At 42.3% G+C, this 17,667-nt stretch overlaps 1 protein-coding gene across 1 annotated transcript in view; it reads right to left on the reverse strand.

Annotated features, from left to right (window-relative positions):
- The window catches only part of MYO3B (myosin IIIB), a 351,164-nt gene that overhangs the window by 233,696 nt on the left and 99,801 nt on the right, over nucleotides 1-17,667 (reverse strand). Inside the window, exon 8 of the mRNA XM_036319661.1 lies at nucleotides 14,736-14,801. Within this exon, the coding sequence (XP_036175554.1) occupies nucleotides 14,736-14,801 (66 nt within the window). The remainder of the gene's footprint in view (nucleotides 1-14,735; nucleotides 14,802-17,667) is intronic.

Raw genomic sequence — 17,667 nt, forward strand, 5'->3', positions numbered from 1 at the left:
TATTCTGGGATTTATTTACCTTCTATAATTGAAACTTTGTTGCTTTGAGTGGAGCTCAGAGCTTTCCATGGCAGGCAGGAAGCTTGGCTCCCTCCTGCTTGCTCCAGCTCCGTGGCTGCCAGCCGCCATCTTGGTTGGGTTAATTTGCATATAGTCGCTCTGATTGGCTGGTGGGCACGGCGTAAGGCGTAGTAAAGGTACGGTCAATTTGCATGTTTGTCTTTTATTAGTGTAGATGGAAGAGCCCATCCCTGTGGCAGCAGAAGGTCCATCTGCTTATATATCCTTCTACCACCCTAAGCCAGAAGCAGGCTAAACTTCATATACCTGGGGGATGGTCAGCATTACCCCAGGAGGAAATTGCCATGGTTAGAACATAAGATCGTATGACCCCCTCCTACATCCCATTATTTTCCCAGCCTCTTTTTATCAGCCTAGGAGAACTACCGCAGACACTGGCTTCAAGCAGGAGTCCAACTCTGGATCCATGAATAGCTTGGAGCCCTCTTAGTCCTTTTATTCACAAAAGCCAAACTCCCAGCCACTACTGCCAGCAGACCTATGACCTTACTCTAGCTGAATACTTTGCACTTTTTTTTTCTATTATGATCTGTCAAAATGCTTAGATTTCTTTCCTTTCTAGTAATATATTTTTGGCCTTTCTTTTTCTATATGACCTGTCATTGTTACATGTTTGAAAAAATATAAACTTAAAGAGCACACTTGACAGAAAATCTCTCACATCTAAAGGCAAAAATTCTTAATTTCAAATGCATTCAATATCTTCTGCTTATCACTGTCCTAAATTATGTTTCTTTAGGAACACCTATTGGTGAGAAAAATGTCTTAAGCCAGCGGTTCTCAACCTGTGGGTCACGACCCCTTTGGGGGTCGAATGACCCTTTCACAGGGGTTGCCTAAGACCATCAGAATACACATATATAATTACATATTGTTTTTGTGATTAATCACTATGCTTTAATTATGTTCAATTTGTAACAATGAAAATACATCCTGCATATCAGATATTTACATTATGATTCATAACAGTAGCAAAATTACAATTATGAAGTAGCAACAAAAATAATTTTATGGTTGGGGGTCACCACAACACGAGGAACTGTATGAAAGGGTCGTGGCATTAGGAAGGTTGAGAACCACTGTCTTAAGCTATTAATATATATGACCAAGACTAACATCTGTAATAAGTGCCCCTGCCCTTACTTTATAGGGAGGAAGCAAAGGTTAGGTCCCAGGCTTCCAACTCTCCCACACCTTGATTTTCACCCATTACACCCACATATTCTCCTAAGGCACCCTTGGCTAGACAGTGTTTACATTAGAAGGAAATTGCCTGCTCTGTAGAATGTCGTGTCACTGGCCGTGGTCCTGAAACCATGAGCCACAAGAACATAACTGTTTCCCCTAATCCTGGGCTCAGAAATGGCCCCTCTTCAACCTTGCCCAGGACTTCTGAACCAAATTATGGGGGAGGTAATGGTGGGAACAGGAAAGGTGATGGGAGGGAGAGTCAGGAAAGAGGGATAGGCAGAGGTTTTCGGGGAAAATAACCACTGGAATTGCCAGGCAGGATTTGTTTTGACATTATTTTCATGTGTTCAATGAGAAAAGAATGCACATCTATCCATGTAGCTGTCATCACTCACCTTTAACAATCCTAGAATGTTTCTGGCAGTTAAAACTTTATTTTTGTTTTCGGAAAGTGTATGTGTGTTGGAGGAGAGCATTGGGATCACTTTTTTCCACCCCGATTCTCTTCCTTAATATTATGTTTGAGGTTAATATTATGAAGAGATTATTCAAAGATCATGAGTCCTAACGTCCAACTTCTAACCAGGTCCATCACATGCTGTGTATTATTGTAAGGACATCACCTCCCCCCCTAGAATTCTTGGCTCTTCAAAAGGAACCAATGTTCACTGAGCTCCTGCCATGTGCCACGAACTGTGCCAGGCATTGGGGATACAAAGCTGGAAAGCTACATTTTCTGCTCTTGAGGAACTCAGTTTGAGTGGGAGACAGGTGCACAAACAAACAATAGCAGAATGGATTGACCTGCTCCCTTCTCCTCATTATGAAGGTCTATAAAGCACATCATGCTGACATGGAAGTATGAGAGACAGGGCCTCTGAGTCTTCCTGGGGGAGTCAGGGGAAGCCCCACTTGTTCAATTTTGCTAGAATGTACTGAGAGTATGGAGGCAAGAATGCTACTGCATAGACATACAGAATCCACATCCTGAATGACCGTGTGTTAAAGAGTTTTGGTGTATCCTATAAGCGACAAAGAGGCACAGCATGACTGAATGGAGAATGACTTATGATCTTTGGGGTTATAGAAAGTTCCTGCCGACTGTTTTATGAAGATGACTTGCACTGACTGGTTGTGGAGCCGGGGAGAGTAATATGAAAGCTATTGCTCTAGTTGCAGCACAGAGCTGAATCCTAACCCACGGGGACTAGAAACATGTGTGATGGAATATTCTGAACACCCCAAAGGAGCCATATGAAACTACCATCCTAAATGGGGAGGGGATTTGGGAAATCACATGTCCTAGGCTGTAGTCAGTGCTCCCATTTCTAAAGCCTCTGGGTACTTTGGCCCTGGCCATTAAGGAGGGCATATGATTATGTACAAACACTCCTTACTTACATGGGTAAAGGGGGAGGCAAAGGGAGAGCACCTGACATCTCAGCAGTCTGGTCCCCTATGGTACCAGAGACTGACAGGGGAAACTAGAGGAGATAGACTTGGGTCCTCTTCATTCCTCCAGGTGAATGATGGTGATGGGATGGCTGCTGACATTCTGCCCCAAAACCATACACAGACAATAGGGTGCTGAAGGCTTGGGGTGGAGGGTAAGGGTGGGAGTGGACTGAAAGGGGTCAATGGGGGGAAAAGGGGGACATATGTAATACTTTCAACAATAAGGGATTATTTTAAAAAACACACAGTATTATTCAGGCATAAAAAGGAATGAAGTACTAATACATGCTACAACATGAATTAACCTCAAAAATATTATGCTAAGTGAAAGGAGAAACACAAAAGGCCACTATGATTCCATTTATATAAAATATCCAGATTAGGTAAATTCATAAAAGGAAAAGAGACAGAAAGCAGAATGGTGTTTGCTGGTAGCTTCAGGGTAAGGGAGAATAGGGAATAATTGCTTAATGGTATTAATCCTTTGAGGTGATTAAAATATTTTGGAACTAGATGGAAGTAGGTCATTGTACAAGATTGTGAATGTACTGAATGCCACTGAATTGGCTCTCTAAAATGGTTAATCTTATGTTGTATGAATTTCACCTCAGTTAACATACCACAGCACGTGAGCCTCAGAACAGATATTGGACTATGATGCGGACATTGGTTCAAATTCTCACTTTGCCATTTTCTAGCAGTTTTATCTGTGAGACCTCAGGCTGGTCACTTAACTTCTAAGAAGCCCAGCTTCCTATATGAGTATAACCTGCCTCATATGGTTGCAGTGAGGAGATACTGAACTAATGCAAGTAAAGTGCATTTCAATGTGTCCGACACATAACAAGCTTTAAATAAATTATACTGTTAATATTATTATCTGTACTTCTGTTGGAGGCAGTCTTCAAGAAGACATGATCACCGGTTGACCTATGAGTTGGACTCAGGCAACTGGAGGCTCCCAACTCCATCTCGTGTCCTTGGACAATGCATTCAGTTTGCCTTCCCTGGTCCAAAAAGCGTCCCCAAGGAAAGTGAAGGGCTGCGGGAGGCTGAAGAAAGGGGCAGACCACTCCAAACTGGTAGGTGGCAGATTTAACAAGCAAGGCAACTTATTTATGAGGTTTGTCTTGGGCTGCCTCAAGATGAGTAGTTTTCCACACCTGCCCGTCAAATCTTAAAAGTGTATCTAAGAGGCCTTAACTGGGTTTAGTCACATATACCATCCCACTAGTCTAAACACCACATTTCTATCTCATGGTCATATCCTTGGGGCAGTTTCAGATTTCACCCAGGGAACTGCCCAGGAGGTGGGGAACTTACAACTCCTCACACAAATAACTCCAAATTTATTCAACTACTTTTATTTTAACTCCCACATATTTTTTAGTCTACACCTAATTTAGTTGAGTGTAAGCTTTCTTTGCTTTCCTTGGCTAAATGAGTTTTTCCTGTACAAAGATTTCCATAAGAGAACTTGGTCATAACTAAAGAGACACATGAACTCTAGGTACACACACGTATAAGCTACCCCCGTTCAGATTCACAGAGGATATCACTAAGTGATCATGACCCTCTATCCTGGAAGGTGATCAGGTGGTCAGTGTGGGGATGCAAGATGGCGCCATCAATTTGCCAATTTCTATTGCAATTTGTTCCTCTCAGAGAGTCATGTGACCAAGAAATCTTAATGCAGAACATGTATTGGTTCTTGTAGTTCTCAATAAAGACCAGCAAATCATTAATAATTACATAAATATCCCTCTTTTACTATTGGGTGGTAGAAGGAGGAATTTAATATAAACCCTTAACATTTGAGACATATTTAAACAACAAAAAAGGGAAGAGGGAGGGAAGATAAGGAAGGAAGATAGATGAAGGAAGGAGGGAAGGAAGGAAGGAAGGAAGGAAGGAAGGAAGGAAGGAAGGAAGGAAGGAAGGAAGGAAGGAAGAGAAGGAAAATAGAAAGGAAAGAAAAACACTATTGACTTTATGGTGTAATACAGTGATGGCGAACCTTTTGAGCTCGGCGTGTCAGCATTTTGAAAAACCCTAACTTAACTCTGGTGCCGTGTCACATATAGAAATTTTTTGATATTTGCAACCATAGTAAAACAAAGATTTATATTTTTGATATTTATTTTATATATTTAAATGCCATTTAACAAAGAAAAATCAACCAAAAAAATGAGTTCGCATGTCACCTCTGACCCGCATGTCATAGGTTCACCATCACTGGTGTAATACTAATACTTGACATGTGATAATGCTGTACCATATTCAAAGGATTTAATGTTTGATCCTTACTGGTAGATAGGTGCGTACTGCTATCCTCACCCATAGCTTAGGAAGTGGAGGCTTGGAGACACAATGACTTAAGGTGATGTAACCTTCAAGTCAGGGACTGCATTAGTTTCCTAGGGCTGCCATAAACAAAGTACCATAAACTAAGTGGCTTAAAGAGCAGATATTTATCATCTCATAGTTCTGAAGCCTAGAAGTCTGAGATCAAGATTTAAGATCGGTAGACCTATGCTCCCTCAGAAGGTGCTGAGAAAGCACCTATTTCAGGCCTCTCTCCCCCAGCTTCTGGTAATTCTTGGCTTGTGGAAGCATAAATCCAATCTTCACATGAGATTCTGTGTGTGTGTGTGTGTGTGTGTGTGTGTGTGTGTCTATGCCCAAATTCCCCCCTTTTATAAAGACACCAGTGATCTCTTCTTAACTAATTACATCTACCATGGCCATATTTCCAAATAAGGCCACATTCTGAAATATTGAGGATTAGAACTTCAACATATGAAATTTCAGGGGACACAATTCAACCCATAACTTAAAGTGGTCAAAGCCAGGCTTTCTGTATGTGTGTGAGAACTGCTTCAGTGTAAGCATTTAATCCCTGGGCCTCTCATAAAGGCAAGAATTCCCCCATTATTCACTAAAATACGCCTTTTTAATAAATTTCTTCTTTCAATAAAACATTCAATAGTCCTTCACATCAAAAATAAATTATGGGGTTTTCCACTAACTCCTATATGGTATGATAGCTATACCATGCATTTGATGAACTTAGGCAGTTCCATATTAAAATACTGGGAGGCTGACAAAATCTGCACATGCACCCAAAAGGAGATGGAAGATCAAGAGACGCTATGATGATGATTCATTACATTTAAAATTGCTGTTATAAATTTTGAATCCATTAAAAAAATTCCAGCCCTTTCCTCATTAGTGCCAAAGGGCTATGTCTGTTATTTTTATCCCTGCCAGAAACCATCAGTGGGCTGGAAGAATGTAGTAATGGTGACATGAGCCTTCATTTCCATTTTTAATTAAAATTTTGATTGACCCAGAGCCAGATTTTCTTCCATAGCAGAGCCTGTGGAAACTCCACAGTGGAAACTAAAGTGGCCAGAGAATGCAGGCACAGGCAGGAACCTGGGGGCTTAACATCAAACCAGAAGAACACTGCACTTCTTGGGAGAAGACCTGGCCACCTTGACCTTATTTATGTGCTTCTACCTTAACCTTACTTTCCCATTCCCCTATGCCACAGATCAGCTGCAGTGGGGATCATGACTGTCCCTCCTTAAGATCCACTTCTGTTGTGACTCATCACCCTATGTGCCCGCTCTACTGCTCTCCTCACGTCTCTGTTGATGGCACTACTATTGTGCGTTATAATATTCATCATCACTCATATTTGTTGAGCTCTCAGTCTGTTTTTCACTTAATTTTGAAACGATCTAGAAAACAGAATGATTGCAGACTGCTACCTAGCTACACACTCTCCACTATACTTAGGGATAGAGCCCTGATACTGACCTAGGCCCATGGCTGCCATTAGAAGACTACATTTCTTAGGTTCCTTTATAGTTAGATGTGGCCATGTGATTAAGTTGTAGCTGAGGCTATGTTGTATGAAATTGCCAGAAAGTCTTCGTAGAGTAAGGAAACTTTCATTTCTCTCCCCTTCCTTCTGCCTGAAATAAGCATGTAATTGTTGGAGCTACACCAGCCATTTTGGCCCATGAGGTAACCTTGAGAATGGAAATTACACTAAATTGGGCAGCACGAGGACAAGACGCTGGGTGGCTGCTATGTGCCTTGCCATACCAGCAGTCCATGGGTGGTCTAACTCCAAGCTTATTTTATGTGAGAGGAAAATGAAAGTTTACCTTGTGTAAGCCGCCCTTATTTGGAATTTTCCAGCACAGCACACTTAACCTTAATCCCAAGTGGTTATAAATATTAGTGTTCCCATTTTACTGACAAGGAAACTGAGGCTCAGGAAAGGTAAGTAACTTGTTGTTTAAGGTAAAAAGTCTAAGTGGCATTGCTAGAATACAACCTGACTTCAGGCCCTGTGCTCTTAATTTTCCCAGTATATAGTCTCTAAAAAGACCTATTCCCATGCTGAAAATACTGGCCTCATGCTTAACACTTCCCTCTCTATAGCGCCTGGCCCCTCCCATAGTTAGTTACCAAGCACTGTGGTTCTGCCTTCCAGGTCCTGGCATCCATCCCCTCCCACTGCTCCTTCCCCCTGGAGAAACCTGTGGCAGGCTGACAGCAGGCAGAGGCACTCAGCCTAGACAAGGTTTGCCCTGGGATAGGTGGGCGAGGTAGGGCTGTTAACAGGGAGTCTGCACTCCAGGCATTGCTTCTGTTTTGATTACTGCTAAAGATGATTCTCTAAGGGTGAGTTTGAGGAGGCAGTGTGTTGTCTTGAGAAGGGAGTAAAAGAGTGTCTGTCTGTTTGTCTGTCTGTCTGTCTGTCTCTCTCTCTCTCTCTGTGGTCTGAGCTGTGAAAATTAGTGAGTAGTTTAGTCTAAATAAAGGGAAGGTGAATAGCAGACTGAATTATTCCAGAAGTATCAAGGATGAGAAGGCCATTGACATCTTTTTTATCTGAACAAAAGGTCTCACATGTTTATTATTGAACCTACAAGTGCAGAAGCATAGGGATGTGGGCAAAAAGGAGGCCACATTTTGACAAGCTCAGAGGAGGCCTCCATGGTGTACCTTACACACTCTGAGGCCGAGAGTAACCACATAGGATGGTCTGAAATGAAAACTTCTAACTAAAAGCGAGTCATGGCAGGTAGTCATGTGCTAGGCTGGTATCTTTCCTGACAAAGGTAAGTCTTTACCTTAACTGAGCCCATCCATTGTCTTTTTGCATCTACAATAACATACCTTTGGAATAGCAGGGTAATTTCCTTTCCCAGGCCCCAGAACACAATCACTGTACCTGAGCCCACAGATCCCCTCATTGGTACTTTTATCGTGTTAATTGTTAACTGTTAACTATCCTCTACCGACCAAGGTAACTCTATAAAGCAGGTATTCTCAGTCCCAATCTGACAAATGAGAACCCAGGGTCAGGGAGGTTAAATGCCTCCCCCCGGGTTGCACAGTGAGTGGGGGACACAGCTGGATGCACACAGGGCTCTGCCGCAGCTGCCTCTGCTTCATGAAGTCTGGGAGGGGCGGAGGACAGGCTGTGGGTAGACGTGAGTCACCCTCCCACCCCCAGCCACGCACAGACAGCATAGAGCTCACCATCACTTCTGGTCACTTCATCTGCAGACACTTTGATTTACATTATAGAATTCAAGTATGATTTTTTTTAAAGGAAGAAAAGCCAGTATGGGGTAAATGTTACAGAATAGCATTTCGACTAAGCCTACCTGAAAGTCACCTAACATGATGTGCCACAAGCACTAATATGAAATCTATGGCATATGCTACACATCTGGTCTCTCACAAGAGCTCAAACCAGCATTTGTTGGGAAATAAACAGAATATGCTGCTAGAGTCTGGATTACCCACTTTGCTATGCCTCTTACTATGCATTTTGGATGAGCCTAAAACCCTCATTGCCATGGTTCCTGGGACAGCAGTACATTCCAGGTTTATGTGGATACTGCACTGCGTCTCAAACTTCAAGACACAGAGAGCCACTTCTTGGTTTACACCATGATAAAGTCAGATTTCATTGCCTCGGTTGATAAGCCGGGGATAAGTTAGGTCAAATTGGGCTCTTGGTGTCTTTAGGTGATCTGTTAGGTCATCTGAATCAGATACTCTTCAGGGAGATATAACCTTGAAATACACAGCTTTATTTGTTTTCATGAAGGTGAAAAAAATCCCAATTTTTCAAAATAAGAAAAAAGTTGGGTTGCCTTAATAGGTATAGTGATCAATATATGTTGAGGAGAGAGGAGAATTGGGGGGCTTTTTAATTTGAATTTTTTTTTTTTTGGCTTCTCCATGAGTTTGTATTAATTCACTAATTCCCTGTAGCTCAAGAGATGCTAATTAATTCAAGAAGCCATAATAGCTAATCATTGGCTAACTAAATCTAAAATGGAAAGTCTGTCACTGGAGATACCGCTGCTCATTTGAATTAAAATTGCCAATTGTGAAGTAATGCAAATAAAGGTTATTGTATCCTTCTACTCCAGGAAGTATTAACCCTTTGCAAGGCTGCCTTGAGAATACAACAGGACTTAAAACGCCAAAAATATCTGTGAAACTTAACCAATCACAAGTTAGAATATTTATCATTCCAAGCATGCTGCTCATTGACATCATAACTACATGTCAGTTAAGCTGCTTTGAAACACAAAATGGACAATGGCAAAGGGCTGACAGTTGTTGCCTTGACGAGGATACAATCAATGTCAACAAAACAACCACCTCCAAATGATTACTTTTATAAACATTCAAGCAAAAAAAAAAAAAAAGCAAATATTCCAGGTTTCAGTTTCAATTTTTAAGGAATAAATTTATGCAAATATGCATTCATTTTAGTAGTTTGCAGCTCAGAGTGATCTCACCTTGTTAATGCTCAGTGCAACTGCTTGTAGCTATTTGAATGTCATTTGGAGGTGATACTGTTTTAATAATCCGGTTATTATTTAACAGAAAAGAAGTGAAGGGAGGACTAGAAAATATAGGCATGCCATTTTTACAGCTTTGCTAATTTTATATTCTCCAAGTCTGTTCCCTGCTGACCAACAGGGGAAGGGACTGGACAAAGGCAGTTTGGATACGTGCCCCTTAAAGTCTGAGTGACATGGGAAGGTGTTTACCTTTCTGTCAGTCACACCTGGGAATAGGTCATTGGCTAGAATAGGTGTGACTGCTGCAAGGCTTCAAACCTGAATATTTAAACTTCTCAACAAAGAAAATTCATGCTCTTGGCTCTTGGCCCTCTTGGACTCAAGTTGCACCTCCTGCATTCACCCACAGTCATGTGGGCCCATACAATGGACTATGGGTTTTAACTCATCGGATGCTGAACTACACCTGGTTGCAGCATGGAAAGGAAACTCTGGACGCTGGCTTTGCTTTGCTGAACTCACAGCTGCCCCTCTTTCAGGACTGATTTAAGGGAAATGGGACATTGAGGAAGGTACTTAACAGAGGAAGGTACTTCCATGTCAGTAAAAACCATTCATTCTCTGGTGCAAATCTTAGAAAATTCATTTTCTAAAAATATTATAAGAATCCCACTCCCAGGAGTGAGGAGGGAATTTGGCTCTCCAGTAACACAGGGATAGCAAAGACCACCTCAATATTTCATGAATAAAAGTCAAGGCTTGGCCACAAAGCTAACGTTAGGAAATAGACACACCTGCACACTTAGTCCGTCAGGCCAGCCAACTCAGGCAAGCACAGTTTGTAAGGGCGACCATACAGCTCAAGTCATCACTAAGCCCAAGGCTGAGCAGCCATAGTGTTCTTGATGGCTTTGCCCTTGACGAGGAGGAATCGTCTTTATTGTCTCACTAATCATCAGCTCAAGGGCCATTAATGATAAAGTCCTTAAATCTAATTCCTAATAAAACCCCAAAAGTTTTAGAGACAAAATGAAAGAGCATATTTCAGATACCCGTTGACCAATGGTTGGGAAGTATTTCTGTAGTTTAGGCCTGAAATTAGTTTGGACTTAAAAAAAAGTGACAGCTATTAAAAGGAAGGTGAACTTGGCAAGGAAAGATTATTGTTACCTTATCAAGAGGCTACTTCTGAATGGAGCATCCTGACAAAACTGAAGTCTGGCTGGGACTTGAACCAGATAAACTTGTTATGCAAATAGCTTTAGCCACAGGGGAAAGGGCTGAGAATGAAATCACTACAAAGCCAACCACACATTATAGAAGTGACAAAAACATTGGGCAGGGTCTCAGCATATGGATAAAAAAGGAGTGCAGACTTTATGTGAGCATCATGTTTAATTTATCATAACTAAGCTGTCAGGAGTCATGCTTTGATAAATGCATAACTAACACATATAAATGAGTCAATTATCACTAACGACCAAAGTTTCAGAACCAAACAGGCTAATGTTTCTTTGCTTTTTTTTTTCTCAACCCCCAAACAGGTTTACTAATAGGATTTCAGACCTTCTTAAAATCTCTCCTGTCTCCAAATTAAGAAGGCTGGAAACAGATCTGAAAAATATTAGGCCACATCTCAGCACTCATGTCGCCCCTCCCCTTCTCTCTCACCCCAAGCAAACATATCAGTCAGTAATCAGGATATTGAAAGTTTTTAAGCTGTTAAAGAATTCCTAGTCCTGTTTACTCTTTAGAAAGAACCAGCTCGCTTTAAATACAGTGCACCACAGATTAGTCTATGAACTGAAGCAATTATCTGAATAATTCAAGCTAAAAACTCTTTTCCTAAAATTACCAGATAATCATCTTTCTCACCCTAGGCCCACCAATAATGAAAAGCTTATAATATGACGATTTTTTTTTAAAGTCAGGTGTGTGTGTGTGTGTGTTTATTGATTTGAGAGAGGAAGAGAGAGGAATAAAGAGAGAGAAACATAGATGATGAAAGAGAAACATAAGTGGGCATCCTCCTGCATTGAGCCCGAAACCCTGACTGGGAATCGAACCAGTCACCTCTTAGTTCATGGGTCAATGCTCATCTACTGAGCCACACCAGCCGGGCTAATCTGAATATCTTAATCCTCCATCCTTCTTCCTTGTTCCTCCCAATATGAGCAAAATATGTATAAAAACAAACCAAGGCTCTCTTTAAATAGACATTTCTAACCCAGTGAGTATCTCTGTTTATATTTAATTAGAGATTTGAATAAGTAGAATGAAATAGTAAAGTTAAATAACATTTGGTAGGCTGAGCAATGGCAGCCTAGGGTAGGTAGGCTCATCTATAAAACCAGAGGATATTATTTGGGAACAATGGGCAGGTTTCTACCTAAAAAGATAAAACACAATAAATTAGTCCCTAATCTCAGGAGTTACAGTCCCAAAAATCAGGTAAAAGGGGAATTTGTGGTTGAGGAATCTAAGACGTAATGGGGAAAATAGGATTGGCTGGCTGAGGTCAGGAAAGCATTTATGAATGCCTATAGCAGCGGTTCTCAACCTGTGGGTCGCGACCCCTTTGGGGGTCGAATGACCCTTTCACAGGGGTCGCCTAAGACCATCGGAAAACACATATATAATTACATATTGTTTTTGTGATTAATCACTATGCTTTAATTATGTTCAATTTGTAACAATGAAATTGGGGGTCACCACAACATGAGGAATTATATTAAAGCGTCTTGGCATTAGGAAGGTTGAGAACCACTGGCCTATAGTATGTAATATTTTCTCTAATAAAACCAATAAAAAGAACTTGTAAAAAAAAAAAAGAGAGAGAAGATTGATGACATTTTTTCATATCTTAAATTAGTAGTAAAGCACACAATCACTTAATTTCTATTTATTTTCCTTGGTTCATTAGAACTTTTCCAGACTCTCCCTCCCCTGCAGTTTCAACAGTTGTCTTCTGTGTTTAGTCCTCTGTTCTGGGATCAAGACTCCTCCAAACCTACAGCAAGTCAGAATGAGTGCATCTGGAATTCTCAGTTAGGAAAAACATAAGCAGATTTAAGTGGGCATATAAAAGGGTTTTCCATAAAGAAAAATCAATGGTTGAAAGAGATTTCTATCCTGTGATTAACCCTGAATGTCCCACCCCATCATCAAGTACATACCTTTATTCCCAAATCCACCCAAATAATGCCATCTTGGCTTACCACCAACATTTTCTTGAAAAAGTATACAGAAGCCAAACTTTGGTGAGTCAAGTCACATTTTAGAGGCATCATGAGACCTTGGTACAGGAAGGCATATTTGTGAATATGTAATGGGTTTTTCTAGGCCAACAGTTTAGAGAAGGTCAATCAAGGGCATCTCTGTGAAGCAGTGGAGTGAAAAGGAAAACTCTGGATCCAGGCTTTGCCAGCAAAATCATTGGAACCTTAGCGACCAGATTTCTCTCCCTGGGCTGATCAGAAATGTGTGCCCAGCCACCAAGGTGCCAGTTCCCTCTACCTCCTCCTTTGGTTCCCAAATCTCAGGAGGGGGCTCATCCTCTGCTCCTATGTGAGCATCAACCCTCCTGCTATATCTGTTGTTCCTCTTAACATCACCCTTGACTTGGGACTACTGTACTCTGCAGTCATTGCAGGAACATCAGAGTGGGGACAGAAGGGGGAAGGAAATAGCCTCCATCCCTGGTCTTGAACTTATGGTCATATTTCAACCTGGCCCTCCTTGGTAGAGTTCTTGGAGTTCCTTACTGCTCCTCTCTCCTGAAGAAGATGGCACAAATCCAGGAGGGACTGGACAAGGGACTCTGAATTATGTTACATTTGAAAGGCAAGTGAACTGCTCTTTATATAAAACCCTTGGGGCCAAATATGTTTTAGAATTTAGAATTTTTATCAAATTTTAGAAAAGTGAACCAGTGCATTTACTGTATGTTATGTAACATTCCCAGCGGGATCTGGGGCAGTACACTGTAATCAAACACATTAATATATCTGCAGCAATTCACATGAATATTCACACTGAGTGAGATAAATAACGACTATAAATAACTCGACTTCCGTGTCGGTCACGTGTTGCCATCAGATCAGTTCACGTTAGGTCAGGGCTTGCAGCTAAATGATTCAAGTAGGAAAAACTTTCATTTTTCAGAGCTCTTTGGAGTTTGGAATTGTGGACAAGGGACTGTTGATCTGTACTGTGACTGATTAAGGAAGATGATCAAGAGACCCAGTTTGCTTCATGGCCCTGCCTCTTTGCGGCAGCATGCAGACATGTTAGAGAAATTTGTATTGACCCTTCCCTACTGTTTTTCCAGCTATTTTGGTCACTTCTTTTTCCTTCCATGACCTCTGAACACTTTGTCCGATATGCTAGTCACTGAGGGCACCTCTTTCCAGATCCTGTGCCTGGTCTCAACCTGCCCCCACCGTTCACCAGGCCCCTGGCTAAGGGTCCCCTCCAGCACACTGAGCATCGTCCTCAGACTTGGGCCCAGCGTAGTCCTCTGTCAGGGGCCTGGCCAAAAGCTCATGTTGCCAGCACTGAGTCATCAGCCCATTGGTGGTGGTGGTGGTTCTGCTCCTGTCTTAGCCCCATTCCATCTCGCCTACTTCCTGGTAGCATAGCTCGCACCAGGTACATCACCCATCAGTTAGGTTTTCATCTTGTTCTGCACACCTGGAGCCATGACTGGGGCTCTTCACCTTGGTGCCTCGGGCCTGAGATCCTACTTTGCCCCCTCAATCACCATGGAAACTAGAGGCCTCCTCCCACACCACAGATCCTAGAGCAAAGTCCACCTTCCACACTGAAAAATTCTGCTGAAGGCTGCCACCTTCTGTCTCCTCTCTGGTCCCAGTGTGGGCATCAGAGTTGGCAATATTTGTCCCAGGAAGAGTAGATTCTCAGATAAATGTGACCCATATGATAAGGAGGAGGATCATAGCCAAGACTCAAATGGAACGCCTTATTTTTCAAATCCTACAGAGGCACCTTCTGTCATTTACTGGAACAAATTCCGTGTTATAACGTGCTAGAAGGCATAACAACTTTTGGCACCAAGTAAATTCCACAGCTTAGATTTCTCCAATCACTGTCCAAGGCTTTGCTGGGTAAGCAATTTTCAGTGGAAGAAATACTCACTGTGAAATAAAGTGGTTGAATTCCTCACACCATTTTTCCGGATGAAGTAAAGTAGGTGGAGGATTTCTGAAAAACAAAAGCAATTTTTTTTTTCTTACAAAAAAAATGTTCCATTAAAGACAGACTATCAACTTGCCTACTGATATTGCTCTAAATAGCTCTGATAAAATCCACTCTGTTTCTTCCTGGGTGAGAGTCATTCATTAGTAGTAAATTATAAAGTGCCAGCCCATATTTATTTAGTCCTTCATTTTCATTGATTTGAGGCCTTCTAAGTCAACAGCTTCCGGCAAGACCTGTGAGGGTTATATAGATCAGGAACATTCCTCAGGGGGCAGACACTCTGAGGGGAGAGGCAAGCACACAACTACTCAAATTGAGAACTAAGTATTACCAGTGCCATAAGAAAGTTATAAAACTAGTGCTAGGGGCTTTAGAGAAATAGACTTTTAATTCTGCAGGATTTTCAGATCATTATGCTACCATTTGATACATTTAAAGTATACTCATAAATTCAACAGTCACATTTTAAACTATATCCTATATATCACACTTCTGCAATAAGCAGTGGAGAAAGCAAAACAACTAAGATAATGTTCCCAGAGAGGTCCCTGGGCAGAGATGGGGACAGACAGCTAACGTAACTAATTATTGGAGGCCCAAGAAAACCAGAGAAGTGCAGAAAAACTGTGGTAACCAGACCACTTCCTGATGAAAAGGCAGGAAAAGGGGGAAGGAAAGGGCCTTTCGTTTGACTGAATATTTACCCAAAGACATTCAATTTTATTTGTTTATTTATTTATTTTAATAAACAATTTGTGTCTTCTTTTTTATTGATGAGAGAGAGCGAAAGAACGAGAGAGAGAGAGAGAGAGAGAGAGAGAGAGAGAGAGAGAGAACGAGAGAGAGACATCGATTGGTTGCCTCCACATAAGCCCTGACCTGGGATGGAACCCACAAACTGGGTGTGTGCCCTGACAATGAATCAAACCTGTGACCTCCTGGTGTACAGGATGATGTTGCAACCAACTGAGCCACCCTGCCAGGGCAAGGCATTCATATAGAGAGAGAGGAAGGGAGAGGGAGAGAGAGATAGAAACATTAATGATGAGAGAGAATCATTGATCGGCTGCATTCCATCCTACTGGGGATGGAATCTGCAGCCCAGGCATGTGCCCTGACTGGGAATCGAACCATGACCTCCTGGTTCATAGGTCAACACTCAACCGCTGAGCAACACCAGCCTGACACTATCTTTGAGGGGGGCCTAAGTTTTGCCACCCCCAAATATGCCTTTTGGGACATTGATTTTAAACTTAAGAAACAAGACTCAGAAAAAACACTTGGCCCTTCTCCTTTTCCCACCTGGAGAATTCAGATAGAAAAGTCTGCTTAAAGGAAGGGAGCATCACCTTAGCATCATATTAGAAACTAAACGAGGCAGCCAAGGAGAAGCCTAGCCAAGCCTGTCTGTCGAACTTTCCTCTGTGTGCACCTGTTTCTGGGCGGCCCAGCAAACATTTGCTTACCACATGTTTGCTCCTTCTTGTCTACCTGTAAATCACCTGCTTTCTCTTTAAAACCCCAGACCCCTTCCCACTCTCCTTTGTCCAGTATGGCACAATGCCTCCTTGGGTCTCATATTCTTATGGCACCCCCACATGTCCATCCATAATACATTCTGGACATTTTCTCTTCCTAATGTGTCTCTGTTAATGTGATTATTAGCTCGGCTAGAAGAACGTAAAGGTGGGAGAAAAGTTTTGTGGGTTTTTTGTGCTCCCACATGCTAACTGTACATTTTTTTTCCTAGCCATAAATGAAAATAGGAACTTATGGACAAGTCAAGTTCATAAATGAAGAAAGTTACATTTCTGAACACCAGAAATTTGACTGTAAGTCCATTACATGTGGTCTTTGTTTTCACCTGGGTTTTAACTGCTTCCTAAAGCCGTACGTTGCTCAGCTTCAATAGGTAGAACAATAAGAGCAGTAAGAATAACCAGAAATAAAAACTGTATCAGATAATGTGATTGCAAGCTGCCTCTCAATAACCATTCTCTTCTTGTTTCTTAAAATTTTTATTCTGGCATCATGCTGTCATATAAAGAGTACATTTTCTTGACTTCCTTGCAGCTAAATGTGGCCATGTGACTGAGTTCTGGGCAATGATATATAACTATAACTGTTCTATGGTGTTTCCAAAAAGTCTTTTTAAGAGAAAAGAGATATGCCATATTTCTTCTTCCCTCTTTCTGCTTTCTGGAGCATAGATGTGATGGCTGGAACTTGAGCAGCCATTTTGGACATGAGGTTAATGTGAAAATGAAAGTATAGCAGAGAATCTATATATATAAAACCCTAATATGCAAATAAACCGAACAGCAGAACAACCGGTTGCGTGGAACATGGCAGGCGTCGGCGGCAGAGCATGGAACATGGAGGGTGTTGGCTGTGGCAAGATGGTGGAGCAGATGAGCAGGGGCACCAGACCAAGGTGGGGCACCAGTCGCTGTCATCGGGGTGAGCCTCTGCTGGTTGCTGAAAATTCTTTGCTCCTTCATGTCACAGTTCCGGCTGGTGCTCACACCTACAGCCGGCACCAGAGCCGCCGCTTGCAACCCGTTGCCGGCGCCTGGCACCGGTCCTGATTGCTTGGCGCCATCAGCAAGTCTGAGCAGTGGCTGCTGGCCCCAATCACCCCTCAGGGCTTCTCCACCTTCCCCTGCACCTGAAGGGTGATTGGGGCAGCAGCCGCCGCTCAGACCTGCTGATGGTGCTGGCCCTGCTCACACCCACTGCTGGTGCCAACCCCAATCACTCTGTGCCATCAGCAGGTGCGAGCGGGACTGGCATAATCAGTGCATGGGAACAGCAGCGGTGGAAGTGGGGCTGCCAGCAGATAGGGGACCAGGGGCTGCAGTGGGAGGAG

This window comes from Myotis myotis, unplaced genomic scaffold, assembly GCF_014108235.1.
Source record: "Myotis myotis isolate mMyoMyo1 unplaced genomic scaffold, mMyoMyo1.p scaffold_m19_p_8, whole genome shotgun sequence".
In the NCBI taxonomy this organism is placed as follows: Eukaryota; Metazoa; Chordata; class Mammalia; order Chiroptera; family Vespertilionidae; genus Myotis; species Myotis myotis.